A 28,000-nucleotide genomic window follows, 5' to 3' on the forward strand; every position below is an offset into this window, starting at 1 on the left:
AATCAACCACTTACATGATCAATGCTAGAAATTAAATGACACTCAAACCAGTAACTGAATCCACTCCACAACTTCGAGTACAGACCATGGCCCCAGGTGGCCTTTTCAAACAGACTCTGACACATCCCACTTATAAGTCCTTGTCTGTTAGAATGGATGGGCATATAGGTGGTATTATGTGTGCTTCCTCTTTACAAGGGTCTATGTTTCTGGCAGAATGTGACGTGACAGTGAAAATAGTTCAGGAATGTTGTGACCATCTCAAGATCTAGTCCTGCATGTCAAGTTGGAGCTGTACGTACCATTTAACACTGTCCTGTAGACCGATCAGTCTCTGCTATCGTTTTTTTCCCCCTACATTTAACCTTGACATTTAGCAGATACTCTCATCCAGTTCAGCTTACAGTAGTATTTACATTTCCATACTTGTACCATGTTTATCATAGTCATGCTATGTGGCAACTGTCACATCCATAACACATGACCATTTGAGTAGAGGAAGTTGTGATTCAAATGTCCTGAACCAATTATAGTTGTCAGATAGTAAGACAAAGCAAACCTCCCTGTGGTCAGTCCGCTTTCAGTTAATTCAGTTTCATGTGAAGTTTGTCTCCTAGCAAAGCGTAACCAGGCTAAAAACTGATCATCACAAATGGCACCAAATTCCCTAATAAAAGCCTAGCGCACTTAAAATATAATAGTGTGCCTTTTGTGTGTGGCTAACCTGAGTAGGATGTGTTGTATTACAGCAAGGGACTAGCCAGCCAGAATGTGTTGTATTACAGTAAGGGAACAGCTAGCCAGTATGTGTTGTATTAAGGTAAGGGAATAGCCAGCCAACCAGGATGTGTTATATTACAGTAAGGGAATAGCCAGCCAGCCAAACAGGATGTATTGTATTACAGTGAGGGAAGAGCCAGCCAGACAAGATGTGTTGTATACCAGTATGGGAATAGCCAGCCAGCCAGCATGTGTTGTACTGCAGTCAGGGAAGAGCCAGCCAGACAGACAGAATGTGTTGTATTTCAGTAAAGGAATGGCCAGCCAGCCAGACAGGATGTGTTGTATTACAGTGAGGGAACAGCCAGCCAGCCAGAATGTGTTGTACTGCAGTATGGAAATAGCTGTCCTCTTCTAGCTGCCAGCTGTGGGTCCAGAAGCACATCATGGCAGGAGACAGAGCCACAGCACTGGGAGAGCCAGAGGCCCTGAGCACACATATGTCTGTGCACTCGCTCCTTTGCAGCCTGCCCCTTGCTCTCGCCCAGCGCATAAACACTCCCACCACGGACTTCCGCTCCATATACTGTCCCTCCCAGCACCACCTGCACCCAGATGGAAGTGCTGAAAAATAGGCCAGAAAAAAACCGGATGGGCCAGAGTTGGATAGCCTCACTATGGCACTTCACCCATGTTTCCGCTAGTGGAAATCATTTAGGCAACCAGATATTGCTTACAAAACATGATTACATGTTTACAGCATCCAGAACACCCTGTTACGCTGGAATTTTGAATCTATCCCATAATTTCAAAGTCCTCTCGATCCATGTATATCCATTATAATAGGTAGTAATTAATTCTCTGTAATAATCTGTCGGTGAAAGAACATGTTTGAATGAGGGTTATTTCCATAGGCGATAACCACCTTATTACAGTATAGGAGACATTGCAACCAACAGTTTCTGCAGGGTACTGAAGTCAAACATGCAGTATGATAATACACTGGAGCCGTACCCTGACTAAGGGAAATCATTAATGCACGTCAAAGCCACCACAGGGAAATCTATTCTGCTTTTTAACACGGCAACCCTCATTAGCTTTCCGCAGAGGCCTGTCAAGATCTAGCAAATCTGTGTATTTACAGCGAAATCATTTGGGTCAACAATTCAAAGCTACGTTTTTCAAATGAAATCTGCAAGGGCAAAATAAACACACTTCCGTCAGTGATAGCAAATGCAAAACCTGGACACTTTAATGAGGCACAAAATAACCCCATTACAATTCAGCAAAGAAAAAAACAAGTATGTATAAACAAAACAATTTCCAGATAAAATCTTTACAACAAACTGCATATATAAAATCTTGCAAGCTTGAACCCTACGCCAAAACTACAATGTATTATGGCTCCAGACCCCAGCAACCAACTGAAGCACATTTCAAGCAATATCACCATCAACTTAGGCTAAGATCCCAAGAAACGTTTTTTTTTTTTTTTTTTTTTTGGAGTGCCATAAAATTTTTCCTCATTATCAGATTAAGATGTCGGGATGTCGGACTAAGTAAGAGATGCAAACACTACCCTACGAAGCAATTACCACGTCCTTCTGAAGTCCTTATTACTTCAATTATCACTCAAGCATGCCTCCCAATCACAGACAACTTGGACACCCGTGATCCTAACAGTAGGTGGTTATCACGGTAAAACTCAGGTAGTCTTTTATAAACAAGAATATGGGACTTCATTTCGACAGAAAATACATACAGTGGAGAGAACAAGTATTTGATACACTACCGATTTTGCAGGTATTCCTACTTGCAAAGCATGTAGAGGTCAATAATTGTTATCATAGGTACTCTTCAACTGTGAGTGATGGAATCTAAAAAAGAATTCCAGAAAATCAAATTGTATGATTTTTAAGTATTAATTTGCATTTTATTGCATGACAAAAGTATTTGATCACCTACCAACCAGTAAGAATTCCGGCTCTCACAGACCTGTTAGTTTTTCTTTAAGAAGCCCTCCTGTTCTCCACTCATTACCTGTATTAACTGCACCTGTTTGAACTTGTTACCTGTATAAAAGACACCTGTCCACACAATCAAACAGACTCCAACCTCTCCACAATGGCCAAGACCAGAGAGCTGTGTAAGGACATCAGGGATAAAATTGTAGACCTGCACAAGACTGGGATGGGCTACAGGACAATAGGCAAGCAGCTTGGTGAGAAGGCAACAACTGTTGGCGCAATTATTAGAAAATGGAAGAAGTTCAAGATGACGTTCAATCTACCTCGGTCTGGGGTTCCATGCAAGATCTCAAATTGTGAGGCATCAATGATCATGAGGAAGGTGAGGGATCAGTCCAGAACTACACGGCAGGACCTGGTCAATGACCTGAAGAGAGCTGGGACCACAGTCTCAAAGAAAACCAGTAGTAACACACTACGCTGTTATGGATTAAAATCCTGCAGCGCACGCAAGGTCCCCCTGCTCAAGCCAGCGCATGTCCAGGCCCGTCTGAAGTTTGCCAGTGACCATCTGGATGATCCAGAGGAGGAATGGGAGAAGGTAATGTGGTCTGATGAGACAAAAATAGCTTTTTGGTCTAAACTCCACTCACTGTGTTTGGAGGAAGAAGGATGAGTATAACCCCAAGAACACCATCCCAACCGTGAAGCATGGAGGTGGAAACATCATTCTTTGGGGATACTTTTCTGCAAAGGGGACAGGTCGACTGCACCGTATTGAGGGGAGGATGGATGGAGCCATGTATCGCGAGATCTTGGCCAACAACCTCCTTCCCTCAGTAAAAGCATTGAAGACGGGTCATGGTTGGGTCTTCCAGCATGACAACGACCCGAAACACAAAGCCAGGGCAACTAAGGAGTGGCTCCGTAAGAAGCATCTCAAGGTCCTGGATTGGCCTAGCCAGTCTCCAGACCTGAACCCAATAGAAAATCTGTGGAGGGAGCTGAAAGTCCTTATTGCCCAGCAACAGCCCCACAACCTGAAGGATCTGGAGAAGGTCTGTATGGAGGAGTGGGCCAAAATCCCTGCTGCAGTGTGTGCAAACCTGGTCAAGAACTACAGAAAACATATGATCTCTGTAATTGCAAACAAAGGTTTCTGTACCAAATATTAAGTTCTGCTTTTCTGATGTATCAAATACTTATGTCATGCAATAAAAATGCAAATTAATTACTTAAATATGATACAATGTGATTTTCTGAATTTTTGTTTTAGATTCCGTCACTCACAGTTGAGGAGTACCTATGATAAAAAAATGTATCATAGGTATCATAGACTTCTACATGCTTTGTAAGTGGGAAAACCTGCAAAATCGGCAGTGTATCAAATACTTGTTCTCCCCACTGTATAGAAGACCAAAAATATAAGCTGGGAAAAAAATATGAACAGCAATAAAAGAAAATCCCATCCGGACACTGCATCCGTGTGTGGCTGTACAGTAGGTTGGCAGCTGTCCTTCACAAAGCGACATGGCTCTGTCTTCCCGCCTGTCTCTCTGCCTGCCTGCCGGAAGGGTTTGTAGTGTCGGACGCACCTGATCCTAGTGCACTCTCTGTGACCCCTTGTCTTGTCAAATAAATCGAGAGTACTTTCTTCAATCAGACTTCTCACTTTGATATACTTCTATATACTGTATAACTTTAATAACATCAAGCGTCTTCCTATACAATTATCCTGGCATATCGTGTGGGACGTATATAAACCTTTAGTGATATTTCTAAATCATAATGACACATTGTAAATTGCTAACATGTACTCGCTGGGGTTAATGCTACCTGAAACATCAACTTTCCTTGGCCCAGAATGTCATATGGATTCTCATAGACATGTCCAATACCATGACTAAATCAAACGGACATTGCATAATTCACGGATATAACGGTACGCACATACATTTTCCCATGCATCAGGGGTCATCCCTTCCGCTGAGTTGTAAATAAACCCTCTTTCGCCCTACAAAGATAAGAATACTTTCTTTTTAAGGGGCAACAGAAAGTGAATCCGCAAACAGGACACAGGAAACTCAAAGGTCATATCAGAATGTTTGTGGACAGGATTATTCAAATCTTACCCTTACGAGGGCCGGAACCAGCTGTTCTGTTTTACCTCATCTTTAATAGCACCCACCTGGTGTCCCAGGTCTAAATAAGTCCCTGATTGGGAGGTTGCAACGAAAAAATTTAGTGGAACTGGATTCGAGATCCAGATTTAAACACCACTGCTCTAGAACATGCATTTCGTGTTTTGTATATATTAGATCAGGCAAGAAAGAAGTACAAACATACATGAGGAAAAGGTAAAGCTACGCCCCAGGTTAGACCAACAGACACACTATATTTAACAACCCAGAGTTTTGAGATACACACCAATCCATATTGACTTGACAACCTTTTTCTGTTGTGTAACAGCAAAACAGCATACTGTTCTAAATGAATGAATGTTCCACAAAAAAACCTAGAGCACTACTAAACTGCTACATAACCACAAAACTAGGGGACTACTAGTCAACCCTTATTACAAAGCTGATAAAGCGACTATGTATCCCCTAACCCACTAAAACACCAGAGATACAAGGACAGAGCAAGTATTCATCTAGATGCACATATGTAACAGATTAACATAAATGTCATTTATTTTACACATGCACACAAACACACACTACAAAAATAAAAGCTATAAGCTTTACATACCGCAAGCAACCCCATTTTCTCTCTTCATAGAAATGTTTCTTTAAAAGTATGTACAATGATCTCAGCAGCCCGTTTCTTTGTGTTTGCTACTAAATGTTGGGAGACTAGCTCAGCGTCCAGCCAAAGGATGTGACAAGACTTGGTGCACCGCATAACTCTGCAAGGAACAAAGTGCCATAACGGATATCTATATATTTTATACAAATCTTTTGGTGTAATTGTTTAACTGACAAGTTCCTTTGCCATTAAAAAAGGGAAAAGGAAGAGAGAGAGAAAAAAAATATATAAATGAGCCAACCCCCCCCCCACCCTTTTTTTAGGACCCTTTTCCCTTCACTCCCTCAGTCTTTCACAGTTACCCTGCCTACTTCCTTAGAGACTTTATCACACACCCCTCTGCCAGAAGCACCAGAACTTCCCACTGCAATTAGTTATAAAAACTTTTCAGTCAAGGCCACACGTGGTCTGGTTTTTAAAGAGCTGTAGCCCCCTTCTCACGTGGTATGGGGGCTATTGAGTCGTCACAGACCCCCTGAATGATCGCCGAAAAATAAGGCGGTCCAGACAATAGGTCGTCTTGATTAATTCAATTCTTTCAAGACCTTGTACCGTCGTCCGGGCAGCTCCACACAATTGCCGCTTTGATAGTTCGGATAAACTCACTTTCTTCCTCTAATCGGAAAAATCCAAAATTCTTTTGATTGAATCCCCCCCTACCCCTACCCCTCCCCCTTCAGTAAATGTCGGAAGTTTGTTTCGACTAGCCGGGAAGCAAAATGACAACACATCGCTTGAGATCATTGGTGGCACTTCTGTAGCATCAAATAAGACACGAGATGAAGAGAATGAGAAAAAAAAAAACTGACCTGATCGGCTGTACAGGCGACATTGCTATTGGACTCGGACATGATTTGATAGTGCCCAGTGGTTCTCTCGTTTCCACTCCTGAGTTCTTCATTCACACCTTTCCTTTCGGTTCCGCAGAAAGAGTGGGGGAAAAAAAGAACAGCCTCCTTTTGCACTGGGTTGATTAATGCCTGAATTATTTTCACCTCATTTCATCTGATGGAGTTCTGTTTCCTCTCCGCCTCTCTCAATCATTCGGCATGGTAGCCCTCTCCCTCCCTCCCTCCCTCCCTTCCTCCCGCTCACTCCCTCCCTCCACATTTAGTTGCTCTCCCTCACTTGTGTCCCATTTCTGTTCTACTTCACAATTTCAGCAAAATGCCCCCCCCCTCCCATTCCCGAAAAAGACAGGAGAGATCCACAGCCTTTGCCTCCACCTCCACAATGAATGGGCCGTTGTCATTCCAGCACCTTGGCTGCATACTGAGCGAGGTGGTCTGCTAGTTTAGTGTCCTGGAGTCAGGGCTCCTGCCAAGCCTTCCTCAGGAGATGAAAGAAGAAGTGAGGAGCCGTGCGCTTACACTGGACTCACTACCCTGGCTGTCCATCCATTTCTTCCACTTGTTTTCAAGGCAGCTGCGATCAGACCACCAACACTCCCATTCATGAACACTTGACTCTCAAATCCTTGTCCCTTGACATTGCCAATTCCTCCCTGTATGCGGTGCAAAAGTCATAGGGTATATACCCTTCTCACTGCCTGCAACATGCTTGCACACACCCCCCCATCCCACACCGTTTTCATTCATGCTCTTTCCTCTTTCTTTGTGCGGCGGTCCAAAGATGTCACAATTATTTGCGTCCCTGGACAACGTATGGCCAACCGACTTGTGACAAAAAACTGCATTAAGACAGAGAACCAGAATTGCATCCCAATGTATGGGGAAAGATCAACCAAATGCCAAAACGTCCCACAAAGGAGGGCTTTCTAAACTCCACACTCGGCCAAGTCCTCAGCCGAGTATTCCGTCAGTGGTGTCAAAAGCTGACAGACGCTTGGCGTGCGGTCTAATGGGCGTTTGATAATGGGGGCAGAATGGGTGGACAGACCCCATGACTTAACGTGATGATCTGTGGTAGGACGCAAATGGAAGGTACTGATTCCACTAGCGGTGTTGGAACATTACTTTGTTTTTCATTATGCGGTTGCATGTGGACATTTACAATACCCTCACCAAAATAATTAGAAAATGTCCCCAACCCTGCTCCAAACCTTCTACTTTACTTACGGATTCTGCTCTACTCGTAGAGAACCAGCTGTATATGTATACGTTCTATGACTTTGCCGATTGATGCTTGTTTGATAAACTTTGAATAAATATCAAAAATTAACCAATGTCTGCCGATCACAATGTTAAAGCGTTTTACATAACCAAACCGAATAGTATAACATTATTGTAAAACAAAAAAATAAGACCTTATGTCATAGATGTTAGGATGATACTTTTTCACATTTTTATTTTTTTTTACCTACAAAAGCAAAACGCAAGCAGTTCCGAGTGTTTGAGGAAATTATTAGATATCTTTTTTTTTTTTTGCCAATCAGTCCTAAATGTCAATTTCAAAGAAGTGTGTACGTAGGTACCAGATCAGTCCCCCAGAGATGGAGACAGCACTTCACTGGACTTCTGTCTGTCAAGGAAGTGACCTTTAAGAACTGTTAATCACATGCAGACAGATTTTGGTCCATTCCACCTCATTTACTGTCTTCAGCTTGCCCAGTTCCTTCAAATTTCTTTAAGATATTTCTTCAAGCTCTTCAGAAGGTGTCAATTACCTTATAGGCAACACAATAATGCTTGTTTCTATTAATTGCATTATGGTTCATTGATCAATACTGTCATATTACTGAATTACACTGAAATTGTTGTATTTGATATTTACACACTGAAACTCAAAATAAATTAAGGTGACACTGGTTTTCTGAAATATTTGTCAGAAAAATTGCCTGCATAAGTATTTAATCCCTGCATGCTACAATTTGATAGAGCCACCATTGCAGTAATTGCATTAGGTCTTCTAAGGGTCCGTACCAGCTTGGCACACAATGTCAGAGTGATTCTGGCCAATTCTTCTTGGCAGATTTGCTCCAGGTTATTCAGATTGCCACAGATTCTCAAAGGGATTGAGATCCGGACTTTGACTAGGCCACTGTAAGACATTTGTTTTTTCATTCTTCAGCCATTCCAATGTCAATTTAGCCTCCTAAAGATTGGAAACATTGTCTGGCGTAAAGGTACCTTTTCGTCCAAACAAAAAGAAAAATCTGGACTGAAGCAATTTCTCTTCCAGTATTTCCCTTTATTTTACTCTAAAACATCCCCAAAGCATGAATATACCACCACCATAATACACTGTACAGATGGTATGTCTTGATGCAGTGTTAGGTTTGAGTGACAAATAGCACATTGAATTTTGGGTCAATCTTGATCTCATCTGACCACATCGCATCTGGGTCACTTTCATGGCTCCAGATGTGCTTTCAACTTCCTGTTTAGTAACGCCTTCTTTCTTGCCACCTATCCATACAGGCAAGTGTTGTGTAGCCCTATTGATATTGTTGACTGGTGAATCACTAACCAGCCACTGCCTGTATAGCTTGTTCAAAGTGATTGTTGGCATCTTGGTGGCTTAGCTAACAAGTCTCCTTGTTATAGCACTGACTTTTGAGGGGCAGACCTTTCTTTTCACTTCCTTGGTAGTTTGTTGCTGCATCCACTTCCTGATTATCCACTTCCGGCATCCACTTCCAATGGAATATGCATTTGTATTACTTTATTTCTAACTTCTGTAGAATGCTCTTAGGTCTCCATTTTATTTCAGATTCACAACCTGTTGAACGATCCTTCAACAGTAAGGTATATTCAGAAAATATGCCAGCAACTCAATTTTGGAGCAATTTCTCTAATCTGTGTAAACTGGGAGTTCCAAAGTACAGGGGTTAAATACATAAGTAAGAAACACATTTCTATTTTTAAAAAGTTCTTACAAATATTACCCTACATACAGCAAATACTACCTAGCAATAATACATTTTGAGTTTCACCGTTTAAAAATAAAGTATATAAATGTAAATTAGTCACTTGTAATACAGTAATATGAGAGTCTGTAAACTTTTGCAAGGTATGATGTAGATTTTTTCTCATGTTTTTTCTTTCTGTTTTAAATAACTGACCAGTGATACAGGCAACATAAAATGTTGTAGATGGTACATTTAGAAAATATCCCAAAAAGTGGGCTAATAATGATTATACAGTATTAGCAACTGCTGTACTGACACACCTTCACAGTCACCACAATTCACTAAGTAGATTTACCCACCATGTGATTTGGTGGAAAGGCTGCAGACGTGATGGAAATGGCATAGCTTGGCACACTTTCTGCCTGCTCTTTAGTAGTAAGCGTCTGCAGACGAGCCAGCGTGTGATGTGTTTGGGATAGCGTAATGAATTATACACACGCAGGGCTCCTCTGGGCTTCCATAGGAGGCCCGGGTCGCCACGAGCCTGGCGGTGGGGGACTCCAACACTGTAGGTCATTAGAAGCTCCACAGGGGCTGCAGCCAACTCCTATTAGTCAGCCACCAGAGAGCCTGTACACCACAGATCAGGTCAGATTTAATGAGGATTTTGCATAGCGTTTTTTTTTTTTTTTTTGCCTGCCGTCTATCAATAGTTGAAAGGCGCAGCACTGTGGAGAAGGGAAACTATGACCATGAAAAGAGAAGGGATTACTATTACAGCCAGTTGACATGTTGGGGAACTTGTTTTCTTAATTGCCCTGTTATATCTGCTGTTTACCTCCAATTAAGCCTCACAGATGGTATTGTTTCTAATTGCCCGGATTTGCTAAATCTTATAACAACACTCCCATCCCTTTAAATTGAGTGCAAATTGATGAAAATGGCATTTCTATTATGACTTTTTAAAATCTGATCTTGGACTGGAATTGTCCCTTAAAAACCAATAGATCCAAGGCATTCCCCCCTGCTGCTTAGAATACACAGCCTAACCCCCAAACAAGACAGGGAGACGGGGACCTCCTTGAGATGCAACGCCACCACTACCACACACTCCTGGTCGTGGTGAAGGGGGTAGGGTGAGGTGCAGAGCGGAGCCATTGGGACGGGACAACTTCCGACTTAAGCATGCAAGAATTTAGAAAGGGTCATCTGGCTGTACATAGACCATCAATGAGGCAGCCCAACAGCCTGAGAAAAGTCCAGTTGCTATAGAGAGCGGGGCAGGCCAGAGAGCTAACAGAGCCAGAGAGAGAGAGACAGAGAGAGAGAGACAGAGAGAGAGAGACAGAGAGAGAGAGACAGAGAGAGAGACAGAGAGAGTAAGGGGAGGGAAATGTGGATTTACACAGTGTTCCATTTCAAATATAAACTTGCACCTTTTATTTTCTACTACGCTTCTATCAGAGTAAATAGAACCACCACCGAATTTTGATGACCGCATTTGAGTTTATGTGAGCAAGCTCATCAAATCTGGACACCATTTGGTCACTGTAAGGTCAGGTTAAATGAAGAAAATCTCAATATTTACTGAACGCTCAATCGAATAAATAACCATAAAACGATGACTAAAGTGGTTAAGAATGGTCTTCATGAAATAAGGCACCTTATCGGGCCTCCTATTCAGAGTCCCCTGGCTATTGACAACCCAAACAAGGGACTTCAGTGTTGGCTACATTTGCTACTGCTAACCAATCATGTCACCTTCACAACTTCATGCCTACTTTGATGTTTCCAGGTTGTACTCTGAATCAGATGGCTTGCAGACTAAAATGCAAGACACATAAACAAACACTGATAAATAATACATAAAGTAAGCTCAAACCAACATAACTTCACTCCATTATTCGTGTTGCTATTGTTTGTCCTGCTCCCAGAGTGTGTATGGGTATCTGAAACCACTAGTTTCATGGTGGTTTTTTATAGTAGAGGTGCATCAGTAGGTTAGAAATAAATCTAATAATCCACTGGAGCTCAAAGACATCCAGATCTCCTATAGTAATGGCAATCATGTTTGGTCCTATTAAATCCCCCTGCATCTAGATCTCTGTCTGTTATTCCAATTAACTTAATCGCTCATCACCTCTGATTAGGTTGCCTAGTAAGTGATGGGGTGTGCAATGGCTTGGTAGAGGGACAACTTCGATAACCTTTCATTTTCTCGACAGTTCAGAAGAAAACTAATCTCTGGAGAATATCTTGCCTGGACAGACAAGGACATAAACTGAAGAGGTCAAAAACACACTTTTTTCAGGGAATGCCTGACAGCCCTTGTCAGTGCAACAAAAGGACAAATTAATTTAGCTATGGTCGTAAAAAAACAAAAACACTTCCTGAGTATTTCTGCCAGTTTGGAGAGTGACGTCTGCTTAGCCTAGCAGCTTTCAGGGACACAGGAGAGCAATCTATTCACGGTTGGGTTAACCTGAAGTTTCCATGATAATTTTGCCCCTCTGTAATTTTGCTGGAAGGGCCCCAGCTGTTAATTCTTTATAAATAGAGTATAGCTCGGCTCCCCTCCAGGGAGAATGGGGCTCAGTGGAGTAGCTTGGGAACAAATCGGGCTGGAAAAAGCACACAAAAAAAACACACACACATTTTGACAAACATATGGGACCATTGCTGTGGATGAAAGTGAGGTACATGTGACTCTAGCTCACCTCACGTGGATTCAACAAGGAGAAAATTGGACGAGCAGGAGCAATCATTGTCGAGATTAAATAGTATGAGAACATGGGATGAAATAAGGGGGCAGTCCTAAATTCTGACTGAAAATGTAACATTTGAATAGTAGTATGTAATCAATAATCCTGCAGATGTGTAATGAAATTTCATTATTTTTATATTTTTAAATAAATAAATAATAATATAATAATAAAATATAAAAGAGGGGGAAAAAGACGTGTGTGAGTATTTGTGTAAAACAATTGTAAAAGGCCTTTAGCAATGTAAACAGAACTGTTCCAGGGTTGTTGTAGAATTCTAGAAACTATTTAGTATTATGTCAGATTCCACTAACTGGCAGATGAAAAGGGAACAATAGTTCAGCGAAAATGTGAATAAAAAAATATTGATAATGTTTATTTAATTTCATAACTTTTTTAATTAACTGTTTTGTGTTACATGAAGAAATAACTTAGCCAAAGTAATGTTAATCATTTAACACAAAATTAGTTAATTCTGCAAAATGTAACATGGTCTTAGGCAACAATTTTGTCTAATAAGCTATTTAATTCACATAATTGCTTCAGCAAATTTTGTTCAACGGAAGGTCTGCAAGAGAAAGATAAATGTAACCTTTTAAAGTAGGCAGATAATCACGATTTTATTTTTAAAACAAAAGATGATTTTAAAGAGTGGGTTGATTAGAGGTTTTTAGGGGAGCCTTGGACATGGAAGTAATCAAAGTGATAAATAATGTGAAGGCGGTGTTCCTGTGAAAGCCATGAGAACGGCAGACCCTGCTTCATCCCATGCCTATATCTCCCATTCACTAAAGAACGGACAGAGGAGGTTGAGTTCAAGCGCAACAAATTACCTAAATATGGGGTGAAAAGCCTTTGAAGGACCTCTATTGGACCGTTGAAAATAATAATAATACAAAAAAAAGATTTAGGAGTGCCTGTTGAGAGAACACAATGCTCAACTGCTGTCCATAATTTCAAGAACTAGCCAGCAGATGAAAGTGGATTTCCCTCTTCTTTTTTTTACTTTGTTTATCCTTTATTTAGAGGATTGCTGCCATTAAACACAAAGGAAAGGGGAGGGGAAACGAAAAACTACATTTTCAGCCTGAGTGGTTTCTTCAAATGAAATCTAAAGGCCGAAACTCAATGGGCTCTTTGGTTGGGGGAACTTTTTAAAAGGAAGCGCAGCAGTGGACGTGTTTGGCATTTGGTGGCCCTTGTCCCCTCATTGTACCTTCGCCACAGTGGCTGCATTTTCCCTGCTCGTCCGCACGGTGCAGCGCACTGTACAGTCAGACGCTCAAACATAAACAGAAATCACATTTGACTTACCCCTTTGCTCCCTCACATCTGTTCCCATGCCCCCGAAGGCAGTGCGGTTACACAGCTTCAAAGATGTGAATGCTCAAGCTAACTCGATGGAGTGACAGTTCAATATGGTCTGCCTTAAGTAAGTAAGAAAGGCAGACCAGAGCAAAACCAACTCGACTTGCTACCTGAATATATTGTCCTTAAGCAAACCCCCCAAAGCGGGAAGACTATTTACAAGAAGCAGGTGGTCAAAATCAACCACTCATAAACGTCTTTATACTACAGTGACTACATCAGCAGAATTCCAATTCAAGAATGTTAAAAAGCTAACGTAAATGAGTAACCCTACAACATGAGATATGCTTCTTATTTTCAGTGCTACAAACAAACGCGGCAGAACTCAAGTCATTTAACAGCAACAGGCATCCTATAGACCATTTCATGGCGGAATGCTCCAGAAATGGGAGCAATGGCTCCTGACCTACGGGACCCTGTAGACAGGCCAAGGGACCCAGTATTTGTTTCCCTTTCTTTTCTGCTTCACAGAATGCAGCCCACATTAGCAGGCAGCCCATGGGAGATACAACACACTACACTACCAAAGGGAGGAGGGAGTGAGAAGTCATTGCAGTTAACAGCTCTGCTACTGCCTATTGGTCTTTAGTCTCTGCCAGGCCAAGCATAAATACCCCCCTGTCATTTTTACCTCATTACAGGGCAAAAATATGTTTTCAATGACTGTTGGGATTACATTCTCCTCTCCCTCAGACAACCACAGAAGAGAGGCCCTAGCGACATGTGACGCGTGTCAGATTCCTTCAAAAGTAAAAAATTGCCATTGTATTTTGCTGACGTCTACAAAATATATCTTTAAATAACTCCTTTAAAAGTATTTAACAGTTTGACGTGCTCTTGATACTGGCGCTTACTCTGTTGTGTTGACTCCACTTGGCTGTTCGGAAGAAATGAGCAGGAGGAGGGCAGCGGCCAGACACCCTGCTACCTATTGTCCTACGACATCTAAATGAGGTGCTCCACAGACAAATGTTCAAATCCCTCACCCCGCTCACTTCCCCCAACACATCCTCACAAAACGCAGAAAAGACAGCTAGCCGTCTCGTAAAAAACGTACGCCAAAATAACATCCGGCTGCCAATTCAGGGAAAGTCAGTCCAAACACTGTAAAAGACGCTGGGTTTCAGATTCAGAAAAAATACAGAAAAAAGAAGGCCTCCAGGAAAGGTTGGGAAAATGCAGACTTGGGGTTTCTAAAGCACAACTTCAAGCACAATGATATCAGACAGTACATGGGGACTATGTTTGAATACATAGAAACCCAGAACCACTGGTTGCAGTAAGTGAAAGAATAATCAGGTAAATTCAAATTCAAAAAGTTTATTAAGAGATGTATATTAACAGAAATTGGAGGTAACACTTAGAAATCATGTCATGAAGTGGAAGATGTCTTCTAAGCAACTGCGCTCTAGTGAGTAGGAGAGTAGTGAGAAAACAAACAGTGACAGTACCGGCGGGAGAAGGGCTCGGCCCAGTGTAATCACTAGCACCACTGTCTGTACGTGAAAGACAACAGACCAAGTCGTGGGGGGCGGAGCATGAGGGAACCAATCACAGGAGATGGAAGCTGAACGGGAGGATCTTTGGCTCTTATCTATTTTTGACTTCAAGTTTGAAACTCAAGGTATGACCTTCCTCATCTGTTTTTTCCCCCTACTCTCCAGATAAGAGAGGTTATATTTTCTACCTCTGCCTGTCTCCGTGTTTCACTTTCAGCAGTGGGACATTTTGGAACAGACAAAAATATTTTCAAGGTTACCTGCATCACCACATTTTTATATTCATTTAACATATAAATATAAGTTTTTATATTCATTTAACAAATGCTCTTAACCAGTGCGATGTACCCAATAAATAATGACAAAGTGCCTTATTCAAGGGGATATTGGACATGCCATTGAACTGGCAACCTTTTGGTTACTGGCACAATGCTTTAACCACTAGGCAGACCTGCCGCCCAGCTGATGTTTTCACTGACAACTGGCCTGTGGAGATTCACAGAGTGGTTTGAGGAAGTGGGCCACACTTGTGAAATAAAACAAAAATAATGTGTGGCACTACTTATAATCTTCATTTGACTCAATTCAGCCATAATGTCTAATGTATTTCAGTTACAGCTGTTAACAGGGTGAATATGTGTCATTTGAATTGCAGTATTTCCTGGTGGCCGTTGGCCAGGGCTACTGTCCAAACAATCACAGAAGTGGTGGCTGAAAAATTCACCCCGGCCAAGGCTAGCAATCAGCCTACTGTACAGTTTACCTGCTTGACAAATAAATAAACTCAAATAAAGGTTGTGTAACACCTTGAGCACATGGTGATACATTGTACATGCCAATGCTTTCAAATGGTAATCTAATCCAAAATTGATATTCATACAAAAAAGACTACAAAAGCATTCATATCATAGTACTATTTAAAGAGTCGTAAATATTATGTGAAGGACCTTTCAAGCCACTAACCAGATATTTGGTTGATATGAAATCCTTCTTAATTTTAATAAAACAAACACCCTTAGGGGACATAATTTATAGACATTTAGGCATTTCCAATAGCACTGATTTGACACAATAACCCATAGTAATTACCATCAGAACTACAGCATATTTCAGGGGAAAGAATTAACAAAAATGAAGCAAAAAAATTTTTTGGCCATATTTGAGTGTGCTTGAGATGTGAAAACATACTAATTCAAACACCAACTAATTCACCATGTGTCGAAACCTCATTACACCACAGAAATAACTCTACATATTTTGTGAATATGTAGAATTCTAACTGCAACTGTATCTAACAAACCAAACAAATAACACCAAAAACAGTAAAGTCAGTATATGCATTTAATTTAGCTAGACGGGCCAATAATTAGGTCTATCTATTTCTCATCCTATTAACTGATGCCTGAACCATGGCGCTAGACTACTGGCTGTTTGTATTGAGGGGACACAATGATCACCAGCATTGGGTCAACCTATGTTCGCTCATCACTGACAACCAATACTACAGCTCAAGCGTAATTGGCATCTTTCAAAGAAAAGTAGCCTTGACAAGTCCTACCAGTTCTAAAAACAGAATCCTCTAGTCTTCCCACCAGACACTTGAGTGGCGTCATCCTCTGCTGTTTCTGTGGGGGGTGCGCATGAGGAGATGAGTATGAGATGGAGTGGGGGTACGAATGAATAGAAGCACAACAAAAACTCACCAGAATGCTTGAAAACTGTTTTTCCGCCATGCTTCAGTCAGGAGCTCTTTCAAGCGGACGGGCCTCTCTTTTCCGCGAGGATGTGGTCTATGTCTGCGCCGCTCTGCCTGTCTCTCTTTAGGACTTGTCTTTGTCGGGACAAGGGTGTTGCAGTGCCGAGGCTCGCGTGCAGCTTGGCCCCGTAGCTTCCTTGATTCCTTTTCAGTTTCAGACTGTAGCTGAAGTGGCGTCTCTGCTTTGTGTTAATTCTCCCCTAATCCAGGAACTTTTCTATGTGGTGAAGGGGACATGTGACAAAGAGGGGGTGGAGGCAATACTTTTGATTACTTCTCCAATATCTAACAATTATTTCATCACTGTAAAAATTTTCTGAAAAGTTTCACTATTCTACAACGCTTATTGTAAATGTTTGAGATATGCCTTTAGCTGATCTGAGGCAATAATATTAAGATTCTAAGATATTAAACAATGTGCTACTGTAACAAGCAGATTAGTCTACTGTTGGTGAAAAAGCTACTGTAAGACTTTTCACTGACTGCACATTGCACAACAGTTGAGGACATAGCAGTAATCGAAATGAACCGAAGAATATGGGTGAAATGAAAAGTAAATATAAATATACGTCTTAGTGTTCAATGGAATTGGAATTTGGTTTTTTCATTTTTGTCTTTTGTTAAATTATGTGACAATTGTCAAACGTAGTTGTTTTTGGAGAACTAAATCAATTACATTGTTTTAGTTTATTCTATAGGCATTTTAAGTCCATACCTAAAAATACACAAAAACTAAGTACAGCTGTTTACACATTTAGGCTGTTTCTATTTTTTTGTCTTTTTTCAAGTTCTATTTGAAATATGCTATACAATTTTTTTAATTAGACCTGGAGTATCCAAATTACATCATTCAGAAAACAGACATCAACATGGCAAAACAAAATAATATGATAATATTAATAATATTACTAACCCATTACATGGGGTTAAACATTACAGCTTAGTCTGTTGTAGCCTCCCCAGTCCCACATCTTACAGGTCACCTTATGCCTGCCGGCTAAAATGGCCAGGTCTAACGATCCTTTACGGCATCACTGCTCTAGAAGATGGTTGACCTAAAAATCCACTCTGTTCAGATGCCAGGGCTATTTACAGTTACTCTTGTCCTCAGCCTAACCCTCTGTCTGACCGACTGACCACTACTTCACACTGACCTAGTAGGCTATATCTATTTTACTGTTTTTACCTATATTTAGCCTGCAAACTTGATAATTTCTTTAAGCTACTTCAACTAATTACATAAGTTGTAGGAATCTTTCTTTTGCTGGGTGACAAAATACATCAAATAAAAATCAGATCCACAGAAATTCAGCCAAGTGACTTTTCTCAGAACCGCGAACAAAGTGTCTCAACAAACACGGCGAAGAGGTCTGTAAAAAAGGTTTGCCAAATATAACTCCTATTTCAATGGAACACACAGATTAATCAAACATGCTGGGGCCAAATGGGGGACCTGACGGCAGAAAAAAGGCAAAAGCTACCAGGGACAGAAAGAGTCTTACCATCACAGAAGTAAGCAGGACAGGCTGTGGGTTTGACCAGGCTCCGTCGGCTACTGAAAGGAGCTACCACTGTAGATAAGATAGGAACACGGGCTCGGCAGTGAAGAACAAACTGGTGTGCAGAATGGTCCAACCGATAACTATCCCACAAGCTCCACTCTCTAAGCCCTGTTCATTTCCTTCAGGGCTGCTGTGGTGTTATGTACATAATATGAGTGTTGCGCCACAGCCATTGGACACCTCTGAGAGGAGTGAGAGAGTTACTGGATGGAAAAGTACAGGCCTCTTCTCCATCCCTTGTCTGTATCCTCAGTCTATGGTCTCAGTGGCCATAGCCTGGTAGGAGGCAGAATGAGCACAGCACCATGTTGCATTAATCTATGCATTTCAATGACAGCCTGCATTCATGTAGAAAGGTTCATGCCGACATTAACTAGTTAGTTATTATTAGAATATTGGAAATAAAATATTATTCTCAGGACAGTCAGTACTTTTTAGTTGTCGTTTGTAAGTGTTGCACTAGTCACTGCGGTCACTCTAGTACTGTGGTTTACACCAGGCTAATTTATGTCAGGTACCCTAGTACAGAAATGAAAAAACATCGGTATAGGTTGATTCTGGTACATCAATACTGGCTCCCTGTATAGACCAGTAATTATCTTAACATTCTTACAGGAGCATTCCTACATCTAATGTATATACATTCAAATGTTTTACCTTAGTTTTGAGTTTCTCTGCCCTAGGTAACAACATGTAGAACTGCAGGTTGTAGCTGTAAAACGGCAAGAGGACAGCTGCTAAAATACCAAAGTGCCCAGTTAAAAAGCTTGTGATGCTAAAAGCAAGCAATTCAATAACTAGAAAGTGTAAACTTTTAAGCATATAAATTGTTAAGTTGCATTTACTGCAGTAGTAAAGCCGTTAGCCCTATATTGGGACAGAGACATTCATTGATGGAGCCCCATGGAGCTCCCAGCCACACGTCCACCAGAGGTACAGTCAAGGCTGAGATTATGTAGACTGCAGTAGTCTGCAAGGCACCACAAAAGACCGCCTCAGACCGCTGGGCCACCAGGGAGCCCCAATTGACTTATGTTTAAATAAAGGTTAACATAAACATTTGCGTGGCCAAACACACCTGACCTCCTTTTCAGACTGCTTTCAGATTTGTACACATTTAGTTAGCTAATGTTTTTAAATTAATGTTTTTTTTATTAATTTTTTTAATTTTTTGTTGTAACATTGAGTTTTATTGCATATTCTGCATCTGATGAGTTTGGGTCAAAGGTTATGATTTTGCTTGGCTGGTTAAAGCTAGCTATATGATGCAGTGCCATTGTACACACTACCAGGTTTTCCTGTTTCTTATTTGTCTTGTATTTCCTAAAATCTTGATTAAAATATAATAAAAAACATTATAATTATTATATATTTTGATTCTTATGATCATCTGAGGAGGTACACAGTAATAACTGGTTTGAAGCATTACAGCAATCTCTATAAGACGACTAGTGTTCTGTTAGAACATATAAAATACTTTTGCCTTCATATATTAATATAAAAACGATGAATATTGAAAAACATGATATTTAGCATTCACTGTCTCAATCTCAAACTAACTCCTTGACTCAGTCCTTGGCCCTCCATTTGCATGTTCACATGCGCCTCTGAGTGAAAGTGTACGGGTGTAGGGGCTTAAAAGGCTCTCCAATTAACCCTTCCAGTAAGTGTGCAATGATGGAGCCTCCAAGTGCAATTCCATAAGGCACCACATTATTTTGGAGCTAACATATTTTCACACAACATCCTGGATAAGCATGCCTTATCCAATATATTGTATGACACATGCATTGCTTTGTCTGACATCAAGAATATGTGAAATATGAAATATCTCAAAACGTTCACATTTAACTGAGATTTGTATTTTCGAAAAGGACAGAAGGGAATTTGTTCATTTGAATATAAGCTTGTTTTGTTATTTAAAAGTAGAACTTGAATTGCATCATTCAAGTCAAAGAAGGTCTTAAAGTTAATGGGTTTATTGATCCCGTCGATAATCCCTGCAAGGCACCTTCAGAGTTTTATCAGCAACAAAGGAGAGCAAGTTGGTTGGGGCTGGTTTGAAATTCACAGAATCTGTAAGTAATGCTTACAAATTGGATCAGAACTTTAAAGGTTTTCTCCATGTTTATCCATCTGAAACCTTCTTCCATCTGAAAAGTCTTACCTTACAAATTAACAATTGTTTTGGAGAAGATTAGCAACTTAAACGTGATATTAATATGTGATCATAGTGGCTCTTTGAAGTAGCATTGATCAAACTCTGGACCTTTGATAAGCCTGTACATTATTTTCAACAAAATATACAAAATTGCAAAATGTGTGCAGGTCTACAATTTTATCCCTGATGTCCTTACACAGCTCTCTGGTCTTGGCCATTGTGGAGAGGTTGGAGTCTGTTTGATTGAGTGTGTGGACAGGTGTCTTTTATACAGGTAACAAGTTCAAACAGGTGCAGTTAATACAGGTAGTGAGTGGAGAACAGGAGGGCTTCTTAAAGAAAAAATAACAGGTCTGTGAGAGCCGGAATTCTTACTGGTTGATAGGTGATCAAATACTTGTGTCATGCAATAAAATGCTAATTAATTACTTTAAAAAAATCATACAATGTTATTTTATGGATTTTTGTTTAAGATTCCGTCACTCACAGTTGAAGAGTACCTATGATAAAAATTACAGACTTCTACATGCTTTGTAAGTGGGAAAACCTGCAAAATCGGCAGTGTATGAAATACTTGTTCTCCCCACTCTAAATATATATATATATATATATATATATATATATATATATATATATATATATACACACACACACACACACACACACACACACACATATACTAGGAAAAAGATAGCTCCTGGACTTAAGTCAAGCACTGTCCATATCGTTTACAAAATAATACAGTAAGGATTGCTTTTAAAAAGAAAGGTGTGTATTTAGGACAAAATCTGAACATATTCACCATTAACTACAGAAGATTATACAATCAATTGTTTGACAGCTCTAATATACTCAGTCAAAATAGGCTAGATATTCATCCAAACCTGCTGACATACAGAAATCTGGGAATGTTGTTACACAAACAATGGAATTAATACAGGCTATAGCCATTGTTGGCATAGTCAACAAGAATGAATACCACAAAGCTGGTGACTGCAATTAATTCATTCCATTGCCTTGCCAAATGGGTAATTCCTGAAATTAACTTGCCTCTTGACCTATATAGCCTCTACTTCCTTAGTAGACAAGTATAGGCTGAGTGGCAGTGAAACTGAACTCAGCCAATCTCACTACTCCTATCACAAGCAATGGCAGGAGAGGCAGTAATGAAAATCTGCTATGGTATGATTGGCCTTTCTGTAGCTACATGATACTACACCTTCCCTGCCCTCCGCCCACCACACCACAGATAGCAGTTGGGGCTCACACTACACACTGCTGTTTGCTTTCATTAAAACAACTTTCAATAAGCAACTGCGTTCTAGAAGAACTTTCTAAAATTCTAATTGTAGCATTTATCCAAGTGTTAATATCATCCTAGTTCAATTCAAATGTTCCCCTTAATACCCACGGTTGTCAGAAGGGGTAATACAGTACAAGGAACACCGAGTGTCAGCTTTCTGTCAGTGGAGATGAACAAAGTACAGAATTTCACTACACTGGGGTTTCCTGTTTCTGACACAGATGAGTGATATCACAGCTGGTTTTGATATACACTGCATTTAATGCAAACTTGCTTCCTGCAATAATATCAACAAATATGTCTAAACATCATTCTTTTTTTTCACTGTTATTATGTTATTATACCATGTACATGACCTGGGAGAAATTAGAGTACAGTCTTAATCACTCGAGGACTGAACAACAGGGTTTTTTACCTAGCTCGATTAGAACAAGCAACTGTTTACTGGCCCAATGATCTTGACCACTAGGCAAACCTGTCCTGTTTCCTTACTAGGTAAGAACATGTCTGTCCAACTAGCAATACCAATAATATATTATAATTAAGTGTAAAAGAAATCTATACACTAAATGTTGGCCAAGAGGGCTGAACAGATGGAAGAGCTAATGCTTTGATGAGGAGGAAGTCAGTTTGAATTTACTGCATCACAGCTCCTTGAGTGAACCAAACCGACTTCTGAAGTTCTGTAACCTTTGAGGAGGCTAACCACCGAAGCCAAGTTAGATTTGATTTTCAACTCTTTCCACATGTTTTTGGGACACTCCAGCGGTGCTTTGGTTGTATGTTTGGGGTCATTGTCCTGCATGAAGATTCATCTTCTCCCAAGTCCCAGGTCTCTTGCAGACTTCAGCAGATTTCTTCCTGGGTTTCTCTGTACTTTGCGGCATTCATTTTGCCTTCTATCTTCACAAACTTCCCAGGCCCTAACAAAGAGAAGCATCCCCATAGCATTATGCTGCCACTTCACAGTGGGGTTGATGTTTTCTTGATGATGTGGCTTGCGCCAAACATATCGTTTAGCATTGAGGCCAAAAGTCTCTAGACAATAGAATCTACTTCCACTTGATCTCATTCTCCAACATACCTCCTAGCAAACTGTAGCTGAGATGGAGCGTGAGTTTTTTCCGCTATGCGGTATTGTTGCAGTATGCACAGTATCTCCCAGCTCAGTGGTGGAAAACAGTAATTCCTTCAGAGCTGCCATAAGCCTCTAGGTGGCCTCTTTGACCGCTGCCCTTCTCGCCCATATACTCAGTTTTTGAGGATGACCTGTTCTAGAAAGATTAAATGTTGTGCCATATTCTCTCCATTTTTAAATAATGGACTTTGCTGTGCTCCTCTGGATTTTCAAAGCCTTGGAAATGTTCCTATATCTTACTCTTAATTGGTGTTTGTGAAGAAGCTTATACAGAATTTGCTATGAATGTCCCTTTGTCTTCATAAAGTAGTTTTCTTTGTTGGGGAATTGTACTAACCAACTGTCGGACTGAAATCATGTGAAGCACCTTGATTACAGACTTCTGAAGTCAATTCAACGTGACTCCTAAAGACAATTGTTTGCGCCACAGCTCATTCAGATGTCACAGAAAAGGGTTGAATGTTTATACAAAATTATTTTCTGACTTATATTTTAAACTCATTTTAAACAAGTTGCAGAATTTTAAATTACAGACTTTTTCGGTTGATCAGTGACAAAATCTCCTGATTAAATCTATGTTGATTTCATGCTGTAACACAAAATGTGGAAAAGTTCAAAAGGGTGAATACGTTGAACAGCCACTAAAAAAAAATTGAAAAAAATGTGAAAAGATATCTTCAGTATAAATGTGAAAAGATATCTTTAGCATATGGCCTGATGTGAGAGCATAAAGGCTTTCAGTAGCTTCTGACCCTGATCACACAAAAATGTGGTTGGATGCAATACAAAAATATGTAGCTCAATTATAAAGGCATTTAACTTGTAAAGTGTATCAGAATACTTAAATGGACACTTAGAAGAATTAGTTTATCTAGCTAATAACATGTCCAAGTATAAAAACAATAGATTAAGTTTAAATGTGGCATTAAATAAACAATTTTCTTCTCAAAAGGCAGTGAATTATTTTCAAGATATTCTGTGTTTTATTGTAATCTAGGAACCATGCTCGATTCAGAATTAAATTAGTGCAGGAGCTATATTTTTTCAAGTCGGTCCATAAGACCAGGGTGTCATGGCCCTTAAATGTCACCCCTCAAATAACTACAATAACTAGCAGTGTCTATTTCTAGCTCCAGTTAATCTAAATAGAAGGTTGCTGGTCTCTAATGCCATAGTTCTACCATCTTCTGCAATGGGCTCTTGATCAAGTACAAAAACTGCTATGTTAGGATACAATATAAAGCACAAATCAGCATCTTAAACTGAAGACCTACTGAGTGTTCCGGTCATGTGATTGCAACCTTTTCAAGGTACAGTCTATAAGCAGATGGTTACACTTACATTTGTCAAAATGGGGTTTGGGGGCCTGCAAAGGGTAGCTTTCCTGTTTAGAGAAATGCATGTCTTTACAAAAACATGTTTTTAATGAAATGAACAGTGGACCAAATACATAAGGTAGACCACTTATAAAAGGCAAAGGCATAATCTAGGGTGACTTTAAATGTTTACCTAGAACATTAATCAGGGGAGATCTGTAGCCTAATTTATGCAGAGCACGGAAGTTGTTTGTTAGGCTAATTCCATTATTGGAATATGTTCAGGTGGAAAACCAACTGACAACGACAACAATATTTAGCATAGGCTAGCAAAAGCATAACATTTTAACTTATCATACTACAAGCTACGTGTTTGAATTGAATATCTAGCTGTTGTCTATCATTCTGTTGTAGGCTAGAGTCCTACCTGATACTGTACGCTCTATCATTCTCCATTAGCAACAACACTTGTGTCCTTGCTTACAACACACAGGTGTAATCACACACACACACACACACAGCGTATCTTTCCCAATTTGAGAAGAGGGTCAGAGGGGAGGTATTTTCGGTGGGCGATAGCAGTCAGAAGAGAGATACATTCCGGAGTTCTGGAAGGAGATGGGGATGTGATGAAAGAGATTCCCAGTTTCCAAAATCTTGGACACTCCTGTGTTCTACTTGATGTGTAATAATGCAGTTAGTCAGGATTATGAGACAAGTGGCTAGTAAAGAGTACAGGGGACAGCTCCCAAACCGGACCAGCACCTAAAGAGGTACATGTATGCTGATCCAAAAAAGAACGGTCAGTGCTCAAGTCCAGCACTGATTATGGATGGCTCCGAGGCTCAAAAAAGGCAGATTTTTAAAATCTATTTCACTCATTAGCGGAATAGAACATTAGTGGAATTGTAAAAATAATAATAATAACACTCCTCTGCACACACAAAGGAGAGGAAAGAGAAAAAACACACTACAAATCAGCACGCAAGAAATTGAGTACATATGGCAGTCGGATTGACCAGAGGGCAAGAAAAATATTTTCAAAGTGTTACCTAACAAGTTTGAAAACAAAAAAAGCACACCACATTCATTAATGGGCGATCAGCAGGACAGCAGAACTTCATAGAGCATGTGAGATGTCTCCATGGTGACAAAACTAACAATGTTTTATGAGATTTTCCTTGACATATTAAAACAGACAATCACAAAGGTAAGAATGTAACCGTAATCTGTATTGAAGAAATTCCAACAGGTTACAATGACTTCATATTGGTCATCTGATTACCCCATTATATGTCATTATTAACCGCCAAACCCTGCTGAATGCCCCTCCTCTCCTACACATCAGCATTGACTAACAGCATCAGGATGGATCCAAACTCATGAAACAATTACTGCAGAGCGTCCATGCATGTAACACGCACTTACACAAATACGCACAGACACACGCGCCAGGCCGTCCAGCTAATCTTTTAACTGGATTAGCAGAATAAGGCCTTGGCCCAGTAAAGGCTACAGACTATTGTTCAGGCCACTGGGAACTGCGTCTGTGAGTGGCAGATGCAGGTTTTACAACCCACCTCGGTAGGGTCCAAACTTAGTCACGACTGCCTCCTGTGGCTGCTGCAGCCTAAGGGATTCAATTCCTATATTCAAAAACATAGGAATTAATATTGCCATACAGAACTGTATAATACTATTCAAAACAGAATAGGCAGGGTTGATTACATATTCTGGAATTAAAGTGTAAAAGATGATAAACAAAAATGGCAACATTTTCCAGGAGCCAAACACTGATGCATACACATTAATGTCTGATTTGGATTGTTTTCACTACTGTTTCTTTCTGAGAGTCCCTCTCATACCAGTCTGGTTAGTTTGGAGATTGCATCCCTCTCCCACAAACAACAACCAAATATGTGGCCACAGAACACAGTGCACACTGCAGTCTCCCTGCAGTTCAATCATAGAGCTTCAGGGAAATGTCCATGCAGTGCCGTTTCTGTCTTTCTCTCAACCACTGTTAGTCTTCCCAACATGTTATGGTGAGCAGGCTTTGGTGGTCGGTCTTGACCAATTTATGCCCTGTCCTATTCCCTATTTGCCATGGCCTAAATGTTTAACACACATTTGGTATTTAGACAATAAACGTAATACAAGAGTACAATTGAAAGAGCACCAAAGCACGCAACACCAAACGGGGAGTAACGTGTCGTTCCCCTCTTCCATCCAATGTCAGATGATCATGGATCATCGCAGGGCCTCTGCGGACACTGTTGCCTGGCTTATAGTTGTAAAATTGTTGTTAAATGTTTACATAGGCCAACCTAGGGTACCCTTCCCTGATCAATCATTGAAACCCTAGTGGTCACGTTACCAAGGGACGTGGTCATGTTATTGTTTCAGTCTTGTAAATGTTAGAGGCTGGATTCTACAGCAGATAAAAACAGCTAGAATATCTAGCTGGCAATGTTACAGCCCCATGGGCTGTGGTAACATTGCCAGCTAGGATTTTCAGCCTATTCATGAAGAATCAATAAGAGAAAGGAAAAAAAAAGGTTTAAATTTTTGGACCACAGGTGATTTATATCTAAATGTGAGTCATAGTTACATATCCATCCAAAAATTTTCGGTTCAAGCACCGCAGGACTGATGCAATCTTACATAAATGAATGGTTATATCAACTTTTATATATCTTATGTTTATGATTCATAGATGTGCATACATTTACAGACAAGTTAAAATTGTTAGGCTTGACTAGCTACATTATAGCTAGCTTTTCTGACTAAGGTTTTAAAAATGTTTAATGTGTCTGGACATTTTCTGGTGTTAATTGGCTGCCAGGCCCAGATTTCTCTTAAGGAGATGCAGTTTTCAAAAATGTAGACCTTTTTTTTTTATGCTCTTGAAACACCTGAAGATTTTTCTCTTTTTAAAGCAAATGAAATTAAGTACATTATTCTGATTATTTGGAATGTCTTGCTGAGAAATCTTTCAAACTTGGCCTTTGTTAGTCAATAAGAAAGCCAAGATAAATTCCTAGGGAGATTGGCATTGGATTTACAAGCAGTTCTCTCCCACAACCCCTTTCCACACGTCTTGTACGTCAAGCACAAATCACTACATTGTAGGGCACCAGAGCATACAGTGCAGATGCGGCAGAGTTGACTTGATAATGCACTGACCCATGTGAGAATATAAGGAAGTTACTACTTCATTAAATCATGGTCATAAAATGATGTTACTACAGTGACTAGCAAGCTCACTGAAGAAACATTTAATAAGGAGGCTGGCTCATTAGAGATGTCGTGTAAAGGATAGGTGTTTGAGTACATTATCAAATGTCACAGATACTACTCCATCAGGCAGTCAGTTCCTTAACCAGATGCACAATTGTATAAGACCTCCTCATAGAACCTTACTAATTACTGAATTGAGTTATGTTGACTTGCAAGTTAACATGCTGAGATTTCTAATTTTCACAAATACTTTACAAAAAAGGCTACTTTATGCAGTAAGTCACTCCCACAAAGTCTAATTAAGAATAGCTGAAGTTCCAGGGTTATATGGCCGACAGCCAGAAACGTGTCACACTGACAGGACACCGGTTTGTATGACAAAAATATAATCAGTCCAAACTATTATGAAATAACTTAATGAGAATACTTTCACTTAAAACATAAGGCCAAATGTTTCATGTACTAGGCCTGTCATATCTGTTGGTCCAGAGTCAATCCGAATACGAGACAGACGATCCCTCTCCCAGCTGATATGTGACCACAAAATCTCTGGGTGGTGAATTATCCTTCATCCAACAGGTTTGGCACA

The 28,000-nt window shown here is 40.2% G+C and overlaps 1 protein-coding gene across 5 annotated transcripts in view; it reads right to left on the reverse strand.

Moving 5' to 3' along the window:
* Positions 1-28,000, reverse strand: part of slc6a9 (solute carrier family 6 member 9) — a 65,031-nt gene that overhangs the window by 28,846 nt on the left and 8,185 nt on the right. The window contains exons 2-3 of one of the 5 annotated variants that reach the window (XM_020045343.2): positions 18,194-18,262; positions 16,639-16,908 (exon numbers count right to left, since the gene is read on the reverse strand). The exons of 1 other annotated variant lie outside the window; for it this stretch is intronic. In XM_020045343.2, the coding sequence (XP_019900902.1) occupies positions 16,639-16,668 (30 nt within the window). In that variant the 5' untranslated portion in view covers positions 16,669-16,908; positions 18,194-18,262. Of the gene's footprint in view, positions 1-5,438; positions 5,696-6,304; positions 6,529-16,638; positions 16,909-18,193; positions 18,263-28,000 lie in introns of those variants that run through there. 3 more of the 5 variants (XM_034289963.1, XM_034289960.1, XM_010891354.4) reach the window with 3 other exon arrangements.

The sequence above is a fragment of the Esox lucius genome, chromosome 3, assembly GCF_011004845.1.
Source record: "Esox lucius isolate fEsoLuc1 chromosome 3, fEsoLuc1.pri, whole genome shotgun sequence".
In the NCBI taxonomy this organism is placed as follows: Eukaryota; Metazoa; Chordata; class Actinopteri; order Esociformes; family Esocidae; genus Esox; species Esox lucius.